This window comes from Pteropus medius, unplaced genomic scaffold (genome assembly GCF_902729225.1).
Source record: "Pteropus medius unplaced genomic scaffold, Ma_sr-lr_union100, whole genome shotgun sequence".
Classification (NCBI taxonomy): Eukaryota; Metazoa; Chordata; class Mammalia; order Chiroptera; family Pteropodidae; genus Pteropus; species Pteropus medius.
In genome coordinates this window covers 2,929,766-2,946,445 of record NW_024356336.1, presented here as the reverse complement: position 1 = coordinate 2,946,445, position 16,680 = coordinate 2,929,766, and the positions used below count along the sequence as shown (strand labels likewise).

The 16,680-nt window shown below is 44.3% G+C and overlaps 1 protein-coding gene across 1 annotated transcript in view; it reads right to left on the bottom strand.

Moving 5' to 3' along the window:
* Nucleotides 1-1,049: 1,049 nt before the first annotated feature.
* Nucleotides 1,050-16,680, bottom strand: part of SEZ6L (seizure related 6 homolog like) — a 177,081-nt gene continuing 161,450 nt past the window's right edge. Inside the window, 5 exon segments of the mRNA XM_039861831.1 lie at nt 1,050-1,123; nt 3,646-3,748; nt 5,127-5,241; nt 7,081-7,113; nt 8,897-9,091. Of these exon segments, the coding sequence (XP_039717765.1) occupies nt 1,094-1,123; nt 3,646-3,748; nt 5,127-5,241; nt 7,081-7,113; nt 8,897-9,091 (476 nt within the window). The 3' untranslated portion in view covers nt 1,050-1,093.

Here is a 16,680-nt window from a genome sequence, read left to right as displayed (position 1 = left end):
TGCCTTGCGCATACTATTCCTTCCATACATCTGCTCCCCACCCCGCCGCCCCCTCACCTTTTCTTATACCTGTATTTAGAGAAGAATCTTCCTTGTTAGTCACACTCTCACTAGTCCCACTGGGTTGGGATGAAAGGACCCTGATAAAATATAAGGGTGAAAAACAGAGCTCACCCAGATTTTAGGACATGGCACCTTCTCTGCAACACAAACCTCATAACCCTGTGAGAGAAGCAGCCGTGACGCTGTGGATCTATCTTCACAGCTTTGTGGGTAGCCTTGCTGAACAAGGTGATTGATTCTGGCACTTGTAGCCTAAATTAGCTGCTCCTTCAGCGTTGAAGGAGGGTCAACAAAAAGAACATTTTATTAACTTGATTCCCTCACCCAGTGTTCCCCCTCACCCAATTCTTCATCGGAACTCCAAAATTTCTCATCCTGTCTGAAAATTTTTCTTTGCCATTTATCAGCTTCCCAGAAAGAAAAACCTTTTCTTATTTTGCCAGCATCCAGTAAGATAAAAGAGAATGTTTATGTAACACCCTTGCTGCCTTCGGAAGGACCAGGGGAGGCTAGATGTGGCAAGACTCTTTGGAAGCTGGGAAAATTGGAAGAGCAAACCCAGGATTTGTTTGGGAGCAGACCTGTTTAAGTATTCATGCGAAATTCCAACCCTACCTAATCTGGGGACTTAGCTTTGTACTAAAAACACCATGGGCATGGATCCCAAAGATGCATGCAATTTGATGCAGCCATAGCATGGCACTACTGATGAGAGCGACCCAACCTGTTTTTGCTTTTCTTTCCCTTCTGCTGCTGTGTTTGCCATTTGGTAGGCCTTCCACCTGCCTTCAGAACTGAGGCTGTAACATAATCTGACTGCAGCTGCAATACATCCAACCACACGTATTTCAATTTTAAATATAATAAATACAGTGAAGAAAACAGCAAGTCTTCAATAAAGAATCTAAAGAAAAGACAGCCGACGCTCTGGGGTTTTTCAATCAAATGCCATATGGTCTCTGGATGAATTTCTTGAGGAGGTTGTAGTTGAATTCACATCTGTACGTTCCTTTCTCAACTGTAGCTCTTTTTAGATAGACACTTCATACTCTCTGGTTTCCTGCAAGCGAGAGAAGCACAGCTCTATTAAAGTCTGGCAGGAAAGAGTGACCCATTAATGGTCTAGATCTTCACCCCTCCCTGTGTCCACGACATTGGCCATGTGACTTTGCAGTGCCTTCCCCTCTGACCCTGACTTGCTTTGGCCAATGGAGTATAAGGAAATGGGTCGCAAGAGGGGCTTGAAAAGTGCTTGTATGTTTCTGCTTGTGTCTTGCCTTTCTCCTGTCACAATGAGCAGAGCATGCCTGACAGCCTTTAGTCTCAGCAAGAAGATGAAAGCCATGGGAAGCAGAGCTGAGTCCCCCAGCCAATGACTAGAGGATCCCAGAGGTGTGAGTGAGCACAGCTGAACCAGGACTAGAACCCAATTGAAACTGCCTGAAAACGCTGCCCCCTGACTAGTGAGCAAATTAATGTGTTGCTTTGAGTGACTGAGTTTGGGGGTTGTTTGTTACTCAGCATGATTATAGCGGTAGGTAATTGATAAACTATACTGATAAGTATTAAAAAGGTCTAAAGTGCTGTTTTTCATCAGCTTGACTTTCTTTTAGGATTTGGAAATAAGCTAGAAAGAATGGAAAATAACATGACTTCTTACCAGTGTCATATCTAAAGTAACTACTCTATATGGGTAGGAACCAGTCCAATTTCTCTGATATTCACAGAGTGTGTGTAATATACTCCAGGCCCCCGATCAGAGGAGCAGAGACATATAAGAAGTCATAGGCTTGGCCCTGGAAGAGGTTGCTGTCACATGCTTTAATGGAGGTCTGTAGTTTCTGCTGAGTCAACACAGATATGCTTCATCGTATATGAGAGTGTGGTAGGCAGACTCTAAGGTGGTCCCCGTGGTCTCTATCTCCTGGTATTCATGACCATGTGTGATGCCTTCCTCTCATATGTGGACAGAACCTGTGATTTACTTCTAACCAACAGAATACAGCACAAAGATTCTAGGATGTCACTTCTATGTTTTATATTACATAGGACTGTGAGTCCTATCTTGCAAGGAGACTTTCTCTCGTTGGCTCTGAAGAAGCAAGCTGCCATGATATGAGCTACTGTATGGAGAAGGCCATATGGAAAGGAACTGAGGGTGGCCTCTAGATGACAGCCTAAAAGAAACTGAGGCCTTCAATCAAACAACCTGCAAGGAACTGAATGCTGTTGACAACCATTGGAAGTGAATCCTTCCCCAGTCAGGCCTCAGATGAGACCGCAGCCCTGACTGACACCTTAACTGTAGCCCGTGAGCTCTGAATCAGAGGTCCCAGCGAAGATGTGCCTGGACTCTTGATCTACAGAATCTATGACATAATAAATGTGTGTTGTTTTAGGCTCCTAAATTTGTAATAATATTATTACACATCAATGACTAACACAGGAGGTCAGAGGAAGGGGAATGGTGAGGGAAAGTTAGCAGGGACAAAGAATAAGTCAAGTCAATACCCCCCTCCCCATTGGAAAACGACTATACATCATTACACAGGGAATTTGAAGGGTTGCGGCTTTGCAAAGTCATGACCAACCTTCTGGTTCCTCACATATACCTCTTGGCCTTTGCATACGTAGTCCCTTCTCCCTGGCATCTTCTTCAACCACCATCTCAGTTTTACTCACCTTACACGTCTCAGCTTTACATCACTTTTCAAAGATGCCTTCCCCCTCCCCTTACAAGTGTCCCCCATCATATATTCTTATAGCACCCTGTCTGATTTCTTTCATGGTCCTTAAAATTTAGGATTTATTGCAATCAAGATATTCATCGGCATATTTGATCATTTGAGGTTGATGGGGAGGCAGACTAGTATAATGATTAATGCCATCAGATAAGAGTTTGCATCCAGGCTGTGCCTTCTGGCTATGTGCAACCTTGGCCAAATCATTTTTTCCCTTCTCTGAACCTCAATGTCTTTATGGGTCAATCAGAGAGAGCCGAAGAATCTATCACAAAGGGTTCAGAGATGCAAGGATTCAAGGAGATCATACATTGAAGGAGCCTGGCCCATGGTACATATTATTATTATTCTTGTTATTGATATCTATCTCCTTTTCAAGACTGTAAGCTCATTAATGGTGGGACCATGTCTACTTGGTTCATGACTGTGTCCCTAGTACCCAACACAAAGCCTGCCACTCATATGTGTGGGAATGTTGCACACTGCTGACCCATAAGGAGTAGAGTCACGAAGGTGTGTGGAAATGCTGCCCATTGTCACCAGGCCACCAGTGGGCTCTGATCCATTTCAGCTGTCTCTCCATGGGTCTTTGGTACAGCCCTTTGTTTCTGTGATCCTTCTGCCAAGAGTAAACAACATTACAGGCTTGTCATTGGCTTGCAAAGAGAGCTGGGTTCTCTTAGCAGTGATTTCAATAGGGATCATGGAGTAAGACAGGACCCCTGGCCATGCCTTTCTGCCAGTGGCATAGTGAGCAAAAGGAAATTACATTTTCGGTTTTGCTGTCAGTGAATTCAGAGCAAAGAGGGCGGCACTGGGGAGAGAAGAGAGACCAACTCACCCCTGTCTCATAAATGGGGTTGTCAAATTCAGTCTCCACAGTGATCTGGCTGTAAGGATGGGAGTACATCAGGGGCAGGCGGAGGTTGGAGTAATAGCGACATCTGGAGAAGAGACGATAAAAAAAAGACGTTACTTCTCCGAGACTAGGAGACACCTTATAATACTTAAGGAGAAGAGTTAGTGCCACTTTACGAGCATTAGCACCTCCACTAATGACAAGGAGGATGTGTGGAAACAGCCTCTTGAAGGTGAGAATCAGTGGGATGAAAGCTGAAATCATAACTGCTCTCAACTTCTAACCCAGTCGGTGACAGTGAAAGCCTCAGTATCCCCGCTTACTGGAGAGGGGGTGGAGCTTAATTTGTTTTCCCTTGAAAAATGATTCAAGTCTCTCTTTAATGCAAAGAGCAACAACAATAATGAGCACGTATTGAGCACCAACTATATACCGTGTTGCCTCAGAGCAGCCTTCCCTGACCACCTATTTAAAGGTACTTCTTCTGTTACCAACACTCTCTCTCTTTCCTGCACAGTGTTTATCACAGTATGTTATAATTTGTGTGTTTCTCCTCTCCTCCTACTAGACTGTGAGCTCCATGTGAGGAAGGACAGTTTATCTTAGGCAAATGCCTGCCTCAGGGCCTTTGCTCATGCTGTTTCTCTGCCCGGAATCCTCCTAGCTCAGATATCTGCATAGCTTACTTTTGCATTGCTTTCCAGTCCTTACTCAAATGTCATTTCTTTGTGGGGCCTCCTCTGCCTACTCATTTAAGGTGGAACAACTATCCCTACCCCAGCTCCCTTTATCTCCCTGCATTTATCACCTTATAACGTAGTACTTTCTTTTCTTATGTGCTTGTGTCTATTTGCTCCCATTAGAACCTGGGACCCATGATGGCAAAGACTTCCTGACTTCCTTCTGTTGTCCCCAACTCCGCCACAGTAATGTTCCTAGAGCCCAGAAAACCGCCTGACACATAGTAGGTGCTCAATAATTGTGCATGTGAATGAATTGGTGACTATTGTAGGCATGGTTTAATATCATCCATCTTCATTAAAGGCAAATACTATGATCCCCAACACCTGTAGCAATGTCTAGTACATATTAGATCGTCCATCTGAATTTGTTGAAAAAGCGAATGAAGGAATGAGTGAACGAAGGAATGAGTAAGTTGGTGTGCCTCGCAATGTGAAATGCCTATCTCTGCCACTAGACCACAGCTTCTTGAGGTCACGGATAGCATCTGTCTTATTTGCTGCTGCATACTCCACACTCCTCCCATGGAGGGTTGGTAGGTGTCTCATATAGATATTTATCCCAGAGTTGAGTTGAATCACACCATCCCTACAATCACATAAATACCACTATCCCCAAGCTACAAGTGGAGACCCTGAAGTTCAGAGAGGTGAAATGCCCAGACCCCAGGGCTCTGGTGGTTGAGCGGATGGCAGCCCTCAACCTGCCCCGAAGCCCCCTACCTGGTGATGTAAATGTAGGCTCCTCCCAGCAGTAAGGAGATGATGAGGACGGGGAGGAAGATAGCCAGTGCCATGTTTCCCCCTTCCAATGATGTCTCGGCTGCCGCTTCTGCTACTAAACACACAAGCCTGTGAGGCCCTCAGGTGTCACATGCTCAACCCACACGGGTACCTGGCTCCCATGTGAGCTCCCGCCCTCCTAGTCATGCATCGACTCAAAGAACTGACATCGCAGAGTCTTGGCCATTGGAGAATCATCTCCACAGGGGGAAGAAGCGGAAACTAGAGGAGATGGTGCTGATTCTTTGCAAGGGAGTCCAGACCCACCCTGGTCACGGAGGTAGGGTGGGATAGTCACAGGGGTTATGGAGAATTCGATCATACCATGCCCATTTTTGAAGGAATGGGGTTATAGTTGAAATCTGGTTAAAATCCAATTCAAGGGAAGACTGGGAGAAAATCCCAAATGTGCCAACTGGGAAGGCAAATTTACTTGACACGCCCTGGAGCGGACAGGAGGAGCTTGTTGCACCCAGACACTAGTCCCTCCCAGAGCTGCTCAATAAGACTCTTCAGGAGAGGGAACAGGACAGCTGGGGTGGTTCTCAGTTCTGCACACCCCGATGACACCCCAACTGTGAAGGCCCAGTTTTGATTCTCAGAGGCCATGGCCGCACACCGTCTTGGCCTCACCTGGAGCTTCCTGCAACCTTCCAACGTTGGTGGAAATTACAAAAACTATGACACTTGTTGTGGGGACCGGGAATGTTTTCCCAGCATGGCTTGAAGGGGACCCCGCGACCCTTCTAGACACTCGGCTCCAGGTTTCCTCTGCTGCTCTCCATGGCCAGGTCTCATAGAGCTTGGCTGTAGGCCAATCTCTAATCAATGAACTGCCATTCTACAAGGCCTGCAAAACCGACCCTAACACCCATGATAAATGCAAGGGCACAAAACACTATGATGGTGCTATAATGTCTGAGCAATCTCGGGCCTTTGAGATGTTCTCATGGTTCATTGGTTGGGAAGAGGCAGAGAAAAGCCTGAAAGAGACTGACACCACGAAATGTTCTCTCTTTCCCCAGTGGAGTGACTACTACATGCTCCTCCCCTACACTTATATTATGAGCCTTGGCTCCGCCTGCTTGGATTAAAATGTCATCTGTTACAAGGAAGAGCAACTGATGCCATGTAATTCCCACAGCCCCAGATTCTGAGTGAACTACTTATTGTCTGAAAGCAAAATGGCTCCAAAAATAATAATACAAGCTATTTAACTGGTTAAAACTTTTTTTAAAAATCAAAACAATATATTTTATTTATTTATTTTTGATGTCCTAGCCTGGGTGAGTGGTTTCATACCAAACTGGATGGAGATTATATAGAATGCAGATGTTTTACATATGGGAGGGGCTGGAAAAGGAAGAAACCACAGAATAAAAACACAAACAAAATTCTGGATAGCTTTCAGCATCTGTCTCACATTAATAAATCTTACTTGGTAATTCCTCATAGAGGGAGAGCAGAGAACAAGAGGGATACAGGGACAGATACAGAGAAAGACTGAGGGGAAAACAGACCACAGAACATCCCCTGGGCAGACCTTCCCTTTCTGAAACCAAGAGGATACTCAGCCTGAAAGGTGAAGCATCGCCTGATTTAGTTTCCCAAAATAGTACCACGTGGTTGAAAAGTTTTACCATAGGGTCATGCCTTTGTCAGGCATAGGAACTCTCAGACTTCCTTATCCCATGAACAGAGCTGGCGTCAAATCCCTTTCTGGTCACTTAGGACCCTAAGTTGCAAATTCAATTTTTTTTTACAGTACCGAGACAAAGTGAAGGCAGATTTTTATGGTTTATCTCTTGTAAGCACCTAGATCGGGATATTCAGAACCTGCTCTTGTTTTTTGCTATTAGTTTGATTTATTGGATTTTTTCATTATAGAACTCACCTTCTAAAGCGTGTTCAAAGCTGTCTTGATTAACTGAAAGAGAAATCGAAAGCATTGGTCAATGTCAAGTAAACTCATCGTGCATGAAATGAAGCCAAAAGAACAGTAGCAAAAGCCCATGCCACGCTTTGCTGAAGTTAGTGATATGTTTTATTTATCTTGGGCTACTGGAATTAGTGGAAATGCCTGGACACTTTTCCTTCTCGGTTCCTGAGAGAAGATGAGATAGATAGTCATAGGGAATAATTACTGAACACTTACCATATGTCAGGTATTGTGCCAAGAGCTTTATATATATTTGCTCGTTTAACCCTCGCAACAATCTCGTTAGGTAGATATTATTCCCACCACCCCATCCCCCGCCCCATTTTACAGATGAGCAACAGAAATTCCGAGAAGTGAAGCAACTTCTCTGACATCCCGCAGCTTCTAAGTGATAGAGGCAGGTTTTAAACCTGGACTGGTCAACTTTCTCTGACATCTGCTCTTAACTCTGTAGTGCTGGTCTGTTCAGTGTTTTCATGTAGAACATAGGCTGATGAATGGCGAGGGTCAAGACAAAATCCAGAATCCAAAATCAGAGGCGAAATTGTTTTCTTGCTTTAAAAATACATATTTATGTGAACCTGTCTGATTTCAATTTTATTTCGTATTTATTTGACTAAGGTGTATATTCCCTGTAAAACTATTTTCGTTGATTGATTGCCACAGACTAGAACTCTCTGGAATTCATTCATTTCCCTGTATTTCCTGTAAAACTTCTCTAGAAATTCAAGATGATGGGGGCTAGTGTCTCTGTGCTTTGGCATCAAAGTCATCATGGTAGCTGAGTACAAAAACACGGCCCCGTGGATGGGTTTCAAAGATGCAAAACTCCAGAGCGAAGGCTTAGACAAAAAGATTGCATTATAAAGCGACGGAAGGGGGTCCTACCAATGGCCCAGCTATATTTATGATCTACCAATAGAGAGACTTCCTAATTAGTGCCTTGGTCAAAGCTACACTCTGACTTACATCATTACAATATGATGAAAAACCCACTCAAAGAACTTGACAACCAACCAACCAACCAACCAACCAACCAACTTCTGTTTTACCTAAAAACCCTCCTGATCTCAGATAAAGGCATTTGACCTCAACCCAAAAAGCAGGGAGGTTCAAACCCGAGAGGGCATCACAGTCAGGGAGACAGCATCCATGGAGGCTATGAGCACAAAAGAGGCTCTGCAGGTACCATACCTGGTTCTAAGGGACTCCAGTCCAAGAAGGTGAGGCTATTTTAAATTCTGTTCAACTATGCCAGATAAGTTAATAACTTTAAATACATCTCTTTTTTTATTTAATTAAACCAAACTTAAATCAGCTTTAATATTAATAATCTCCCAGATCATGTGATGCTGAAAAGCATTTGGGTTAGTTTCTGCTGTATTTCTTAATTTATATAAGCGTTTAATTTCTTTAAGCCTTGTAACCCTTGGGAACAAAGTGGTTGTGAGAAAGGGGTGCAGGAGGCGGGAAACATTTAAGCCACGTTGTGAAAGCAAGAGTCAAAAGCAGAATGGCTCTCCTTTATGATAAACATCTAAGCTTGAAAGAGCTCTTTTAGTAAGTAAAAATAAAAATGCGAAGCAAGGAGAAGGCATAGTTTCATTGGCAGCAATTGTCTTCTTTCTCCGTGGTGCAGAAAACAATGGTAGTGTCTTAGAGTTAAAGAAATACAGTAGCTCAGCGTTTTAGAGAAGATTCAGAATCCCTCCAAGTCAGTCCAGACATCTCCGGGCCCCTCAGTCCCCATGTCACGAGTAGGTTTCTTTACCTTTACAAATAGGCAGGGGCCCGTTCCAGTGGGATGGCTGTCCCAGGATGCACCGGATAGTCACTTCACCCATGAGCTCGAAGCCCTCGTAGCACATGAAGGTGAGGGACTCTCCCGGCAGGTAGAGTCGCTTGTACAGGATTTGGTACCCGTTTTCAGGTAGCCCAGGGTTGTCACATGCCAGGGACTCTTCCGCTGAAATGCAAGTCAAAAGGAGCTCCGGTGAGATGATGCAAATCTTTGTGGACTCCTACTCAGAGTCTGTGTGATCTAACTTTTGCCAGCCTCTCCAACATCCCCCCCCCCTTGCACCCCTACATTCCTATCTTGCATCAAACTGTTTCCATTTCTCAAGCTCACCTTTCTCGCTCCCACTCTGGGCATGGGTTATACATGGGCACGATATAATGTACTGGGCTGTGGAATCTGGATTAAAATCTTGGTTCTGCTACTTACTAGCTGTGTGACCTTCTCCAGAAAAGGCCACAACCTCTTCGAGCTTCAGTTTCCTTATCAATAAAACGGGAATAACAGTAGTACCTATCTCATAGGGACTTAGAAAATTAAACAAGATAATGGGTGTGAAATACTTAGCATGCTCTTGGCATGTTCTGAGTACCCAGTCAGTGATGGTTGTTGGTGGTATTACATTATGAAATATTTCTCCTGCTTCTCACATTATACCTCACTTGCCCACCCAGCCTAGATAAGTCTTGTCTTTCAATACTCGGTCCTCATTTCTCCACCTCCAGGAAGCCTTCTCAGATGCTCCCTACTCCTAATTGAGTCACTAGTCTTTCCAGTTCTTCACCCACCCCAGCACTGCATATACAGTATTGTACTTAATCATTTAATGCATTTAATTTCAGTTTCCCCTCACTGGAGATGATCCCATTAAGGCATGTTTGAAGTTTAGGGCCTGGCATACAATAGGAGAATCATCAATGACCCCAATGTATACAGCAGGAGCATCAACAACATCTCTGTGGGAAAAATATTGACCTCTCTGAGCCTCAACTTCCTCATCTGCAAAATATGCCATCTCATAGGGTCATTATGAGGATTAAATGAGCTCATGCAAGTGAGGTGAGCAGCATCGAGCAAGCACCCAATAAACGCCGGCTACTTGTATGGCCTTTACAATTTTTGTCACATTTTCATACCAACTGTGCTATTGTTTACTTAATGTTTTTTCTATTGACTTGCTTTGCTATACAATTTAGCCTCGCCCTAATAATATTCTAATGATTACAGGTTTCAAATGTCAGTTTAAATTAAAAAAACAAAAACAAACAAAAAAACACCTAGCAGTTAACCTGGGCACTGTCTAAAGCCCTGTTGATACCATGTTGGTGTGTATAATACTCCTTGGGAAATGCAGCCCAAGGCACTCTACAGTTTATGAACACCCAGAGTATAGAATTCAGTCTTTTTTATTTCTCCAGAGGACATTACTCTGCTTCTATATGTCAGGCTTGGGTGCTAGGAGATGAGTGTAGAGAGGTAAACTAGAGCATAGTTTTTATTTTCCCAGAAGTCCGTCTGGTGGGAGAGAGACGGGCGCTTAGGTGATTGCCTGCGACCCAGAGCGGTAACAGCTGTGAGGTGGGAAGCACGAAGGAGAAATCTCAGTCATAGTGGGAAGGTTAGAGGAGGTTTCCAGAGGAAACCTGGAAATTCAGCGCTCTGCTAAGTGAGAGGGAGGAGTCAGCCCTGGAGGGGTGTCGGGGTGGGTCGCTGATCTGATTTCCCGCTGCTTCGGTCCCTCCTGGGTCTCGGAGGGGAAGTAAAGACCCTTAAGGCAAATCCTATGTATTGCCGCAATGTAGCAAAGTGGCCAGTAGGTGGCAGTGGTAACTCAGAAGAATTTCCCCACAACCTTTCCCGGCATTTCCTTTTATAACGTAACAGACCACTGAGTACAACAAAAACTGTTGAGCACCTCTATGTGCCAGGCACTGTTTTTGGTCTTGGGCATATAGCGATGAACAAGATAGATAGGGCCTCTGCCTTCATGTATCTTAATATTCCACAAATACTTTCTGGATGCCAACCCTGTGCCAGGCACTGACCCGGCCCTGGGAAGGTAGAAAATGATAAGGATAAAATTTTAGACCTGGATGTAGAAAAAGATGTTGCCAGCAGGTTTAGGAAGATGAGGGGAGGTGTCCCTAGCTGTCCTCATCTGTTCTCACCTGGCTGTACTAGAATCCTCCCTCCACTCCCACACAGGTTATTCAGGGCCCTGGCCAAACCCCTAAGGCATTTTGATTTAATTAGTCCCCCACAGTATTCTTTTTGAAGCTCCCCAGGTGATTCTAAGGTTCAGCCAGAGCTTTAGGGCTGAAGGGTTTAGGGCTCAGAACCACAAGAAATAAATCATTTAATTTTCGAAATATTCAAACACCCATTTAGTACCAGATGACTTGCATATATTACTTACACTCCTCCTCCAAATCCTTAAAGGCAGTAAACAGCGACGACCAGAACATTTACTGAGAGCATCCTATGCGCCAGGCAGTATTTGGAGTTTTATATCTATGAACTCATTTAATTATCATAACAACCCCAAGGCACATATTATTATCACCATCCCCATTTATGTCTGAGCAAATGAAAAGCACAGAACTGTTGGGTATTCTGTTAAACTAGTTAGAGAGAGAGGATTCAAAGCCAGGTGCTCCAAGTCCACTGTTAATCACTGCACCATACAGCCTCCTTACAGATGAGAAAACAGGATCAGGGGGAAGGTGATTTGTGACAGTTCTCACAAAAAGGAAGTGGCTGAGTTGTGATCTGAGTCCAGGATCTCTCTAAAGTTAGTCTGATTCAATTTTGATCCAACCACCAGCAAAAGCCTGAGAAGAGTTTCACGTGGAATTCTTCCCTGGCAGAAACCAGCTTTGTATCTCTCTTCAGCTCCCAGAAGATGGCAAGAGAGTGACATGCAAAGTGACTTGAATTTGAGCCTGGAGGCTTGGATCTGCTGGGTGACCTTGGATGAATCACTTTACATCTCCGAACTCCAGTTTTTCCTGCCTGCTAAGTAAACGGACTGAATCAAGACCCCAACCTTAGCTGAGACATGGCTGGGCAGTGACATTCACACTCTGAGGTTGTACTCGTACTTTGAAATAAGATTGTTGAGGGTAGGTTTTCTCAACCTGGATGCTACTGACAATTCTTTGTGGTGGGGTCTGTTCTGTCTGTGCCTTTTAGGATGTTCACAGCATCCTTGGCCTCTACCCACTAGATGCCAGTGACACACCTTGCCCTACTCTTGTGACATCAAAAATGTTTCTAGAAATTTTGATTGACAAATGCCTCTTGGGGAGCAAAATCATCCCTGCCTGAGAACCTCTGGTCCAAGGTTCAAACAATTCTGTTGCAATCCATGTGACTCCATTTTGTTCTCTCCCAAGAATCCAAGTGAGTTAGACTGATGGTCATATAGACATGATCACCAAACCTACCCCCATTTCTATCTTCCATTCTTCTCCCCTGTCTTTAACTATAAGAAAAAAATGTACATTTTTGGAGCACACTTCAGCAAAATGCTCAGAAATCAAGTTTGCTACCTATTGTCATGAATGGTTTGTAATATAGCCTGTGGAGTAACTAATCATTGAAATTGAGTGGTAATTATCAATCAGTGTTCACTGAGCATTTATTATATGCCAGACACATTGTTATGAGATTTTATATTTATGGTTGGCATGATCTTTTTGAATTTTTTTTTTTTTATGAGGACACCAGCTCATTCAAAGTCACACAGCTGACAAGAGCTGGATGCAAATCCAAACCTGCTGGATTTTGAACCCTGTGCATTTAATGATTCTGCTACAATGAAGGGCCCTTCTTGTGTTCAATCCCCTGAGCTATCATGGATTTTTCTGAGCTATTGCTTTCTCAGAGACAGGAATTTCTAAATGAAGATGAGCACCCAGCTAGAGCCTAGCATGCTGGCTGAGGTGAGGATGCTGGGGACGGCTCATCCATGGGAGCTTTTACTAAGATCACAGCCTGGCCATGTGGGCTCTGCCCAGGCCAGGAAACTTCAGGTCTCACATTTGTGGTGTTCTGTGGTCAGGGCTGTGAAGAGCCAGGGCCTCCTGGGGAATCCTGAGTGCCCACCTGGAGAGCCACCCACAAAACGCTCGCCAAATTTGTCAGATCCCCATTACTCTTGGCGGCGTGGCTTATGCCTTCTGGAAGGGAGCCTGAGGAGTCATCTACCATGTCACCATCAAAGAAGGAAAGTTGCAAGAAAGCCATGAGGTGTAATAAAGACCACGTTAGTATTGCCAACAATAACAATGACAGTAATAGTAAAAAATACTGTCATTTGTTGAGATTGGTGGGCCCCAGGGATACAAGAACTGATTGGGTACAATCCTAGCGAGTGAGTTATGCGTTTGATTCTCTGAACATATAAACAGATCATTTTAATAAGCTGCAGCAGGTACTGTGATAGCTGTAACTGTAGGTGCCATGGGAGCTCAGAGGAGAAAAACACGACTAGGTAGTCAGTGAGGACTTCTGGAGGAGGCGACGCTGAGGATCCACTGTTATTTCCTTCATAGACTTGGCTTTCCTCTCCAATAGACCCCAGGCTCCATGAGAACGTGGACCATATCTATTAACACGTTGCTATATTTTCAGGGCTTAGCATTGTAGTTTCAAAACTGTGCACCCTGGGGTGCCACCATTTAAAAAAAATTTTTTGAGGCGACACAGTGACATCTCTCAGACCCATGGGAACTACTAGCTCCAAGGAAGTTCACGATTTCAGCATGAGATGGAGCGACATTCCTTTTAATGGTGCCCCATCTCTTCAAAGCTGGGGGTTCCATGATTGCTGTGCTAAAAGGCAAAAACTGTGACAAATCAACATGAAACAGGAGATGAAGGTGGCAGAGTCTGGCCTGATGCTAACGTTTGAGAAGTTCGGTGGAGCCCCACAGACGCATGCATCCCTACAGTAGTAACTGTGGTTATTTAAGAATGAAATAAAAATATAATTTTTTCTTTCAATTTATGTGCATCACTTTCTCAAATGGCAACTAAGTTATCAGGATATAGATGCATATTGAGTTGTTTGGGTCTAACTGCTTAATAAATAGAATTGTTAGGTATTTTGGCTTAGGAAATCTATGAAAAATTCTTGAGACACTAAGGGTACCATGAGTTGAGAAAGTTTGGGAACTTCTGTCCTAGAATGTGCTTCCATGTAGGAAGTGCTTACTGAATGAATGACCAGATGACTCGCTCCCAACAACCCTGCCTGGTAGGGGCTGTTATTTTTTTCTGCAAATGAGAGCTCTTTCTTTTACCAATGCCTTACCTGTCTGTTCTTAAAGTGGCATGGGATAAATAGAATAGGAGTGAACAGACATGGCTTTGAGTCCCAGCCGGACCAAAGTACTGCCTCGGACAAGCGACCCTGAATAGAAGCTGTAGAGCAATGGTCCTCAACTTTTTTGGCACCAGGGACTGGTACTCCTATGAGAATCTAATGCCTGATGATCTGAGGTAGAGCTGAGGTGGTGATGCTGGTGCTGGGGAGCAGCTGCAAATACAGATGATGCTTTGCTTGTTGTCCCGCTGCTCATTTCCTGCTGTGTGTCCCTGTTCCTAACAGGCCATGGACCAGTACCCATCCATGGCCCGGGGGTTGTAGACCCCTGCCGTAGACAACCAGAGCTTATACAGTTTTCTCTGTCTGCATCATGAGCTCATTGGTGAGAGAGCTTTGTCAATAATAAAGCACCAGAGATTTGCCCAGAAGCTAGGAATGCAGAATGATGAGGTGGGAAAGTGATGCTTTTGGGGTTCATTGGGTTTGAGTTGGAATCTTGGGTTCTTCCCTTCCCTGCTGTGTGACCTCAGGAATGCTACTCACCCTCTCTGGGCCTCCTTCGCCTGCTTCTAAGTGGACCTATATACCATTCATGCAGTTTTGTGAGGGTTAAATGTGTTGATGTTGGGAGTGGGCACGACACAGCGAAGGTACCTGTCAAAACGGGGCTCTTCCCTCTGTTCACTAGAGGAAGCATTTTAAAGCTGTTTTATATCTAACACGTTTTTCCTTTAAAATGCCCTCAAGACCCAGACTGCAGTCTCCTTCTCACTCCGAGCACCTCCCTGCAAGAAACTGACCATCTTCTTGCCTCACACGTCATCTCTCGTCAGCTTCGCCTGCCTGTCATGTTGCTGGCACCACATGTTGGATTCTTCCTTAGGTTTCGTGGGGATGGGGAAGCGGCGCTGCAAATCTCCTGACACCCATCTTGGCTCGTGAACTCATTAGCATGAGTGTCAGGGAAGCCGTCTCCACTGAGCCCTGCAGATCCAAAGCTGAGATTTCAGGAAGAGGCAGCCCCAAAGGGAGGGAGGCGGCTTCTCGGAAAGCCTGCAGCCACTGCAGCCCAGAGTGTCTTTGGGGGCTGTGTCTCATTAGTGAAGTGTCTTTCCTTTCTTTCTTTCTTTTTTTTTTTTAAATGATATCTCCACCTTTTAGTATTTTATTTTTAGATTTTCATGTCTGAGTCTCTGCAGCTTGAATTACTCAAGCTACTTCTTCTAAGTCACTAGGAGGAAAAGGGAACTGTATTTGTTTCCTTGGCTGCCATTAGGAAGTGCCACACACTGGAGGGCTTAGAAATTTACTGTCTCACAGCTTTGGAGGCCAAGGGTCTGAGGTCGAGGTGGAGGCAGGGCCAGGCTCCCTCCGAAATCGGTAGAGGAGGGTCCTTCCTTGCTTCTTCCCAGCGTCCCGTGGGAGCTGGAAGTTCTTGGTGTTCCCTTACTTGCAAGTGTAGCACTCTGATCTTGCCTCTGTCATCACGTGACATTCTCCCTACACTCGTGTCTCCACCTGTGTCCAAATTTCCCTCTACTTATAAGGACTCCAGTCATTGGATTAGTAGCCATCCTAATCTGGTATGACCTCATCTTACTTAACTTGATGACATCTGCAAAGACCCTGTTTCCAAAAAAAGGTCACAGTTACAAGCACTGGGGGTTAGGACTTCAATATCTCTTTTCAGGAGACACAATCCAACCCATAGTAGGAACCAACCAGTGTGAGTTTGGCCCAAAGATCTAGGGACTGGGGAGGAGATGTGGCTGAGGTTAAGGAGTTGGGGCTGTAGGCTACAATTCCACTAGGATGTCCCTACATGGATTTGTACCCTGTGACCGACCCACGATGAAATAATGGCAAGGGTGGTGGGAAGGGCAGTGGACTTGGAAACCAGGGTCCTAGGTGTGACTGCTATCTCTGCCCATGAAGAAGTGCTATGACCTTAATAATATTTGCCTTTGAGTCTCAATTTCTTTTCTATACACACACAGTTATTTATTTATATATGTATAGATATAGTGTGTGTGCAAGCACAAACATACATATTCACAAATATATATGATCTGTTTAGCAATGTATTTTACACATTCAATAAATGATCATTACTGTTACCTGTTTTCCCCCCTGAGCTTTAGTTTCCCTAATATATATTCACTCACATATATTTATGTACATACATATACATATGACACACATACATACACATATGTTCACAAATACATATAATATGCTCAGCAAAATATCTTACACAACCAAGTAACAACTATTGTTATTAACTGAAGAATGGGACAGTTGTGTCTTATCTCTAAGTTACCCTTCAGTTGTATTTTATCTCCCAGATTCCCTTCAGCTCTGAAATTCTAGAACTCAGACTGAAGAGGCAGATGGGAGCACAGGGCCACGTGGTCTAGATTCCTCA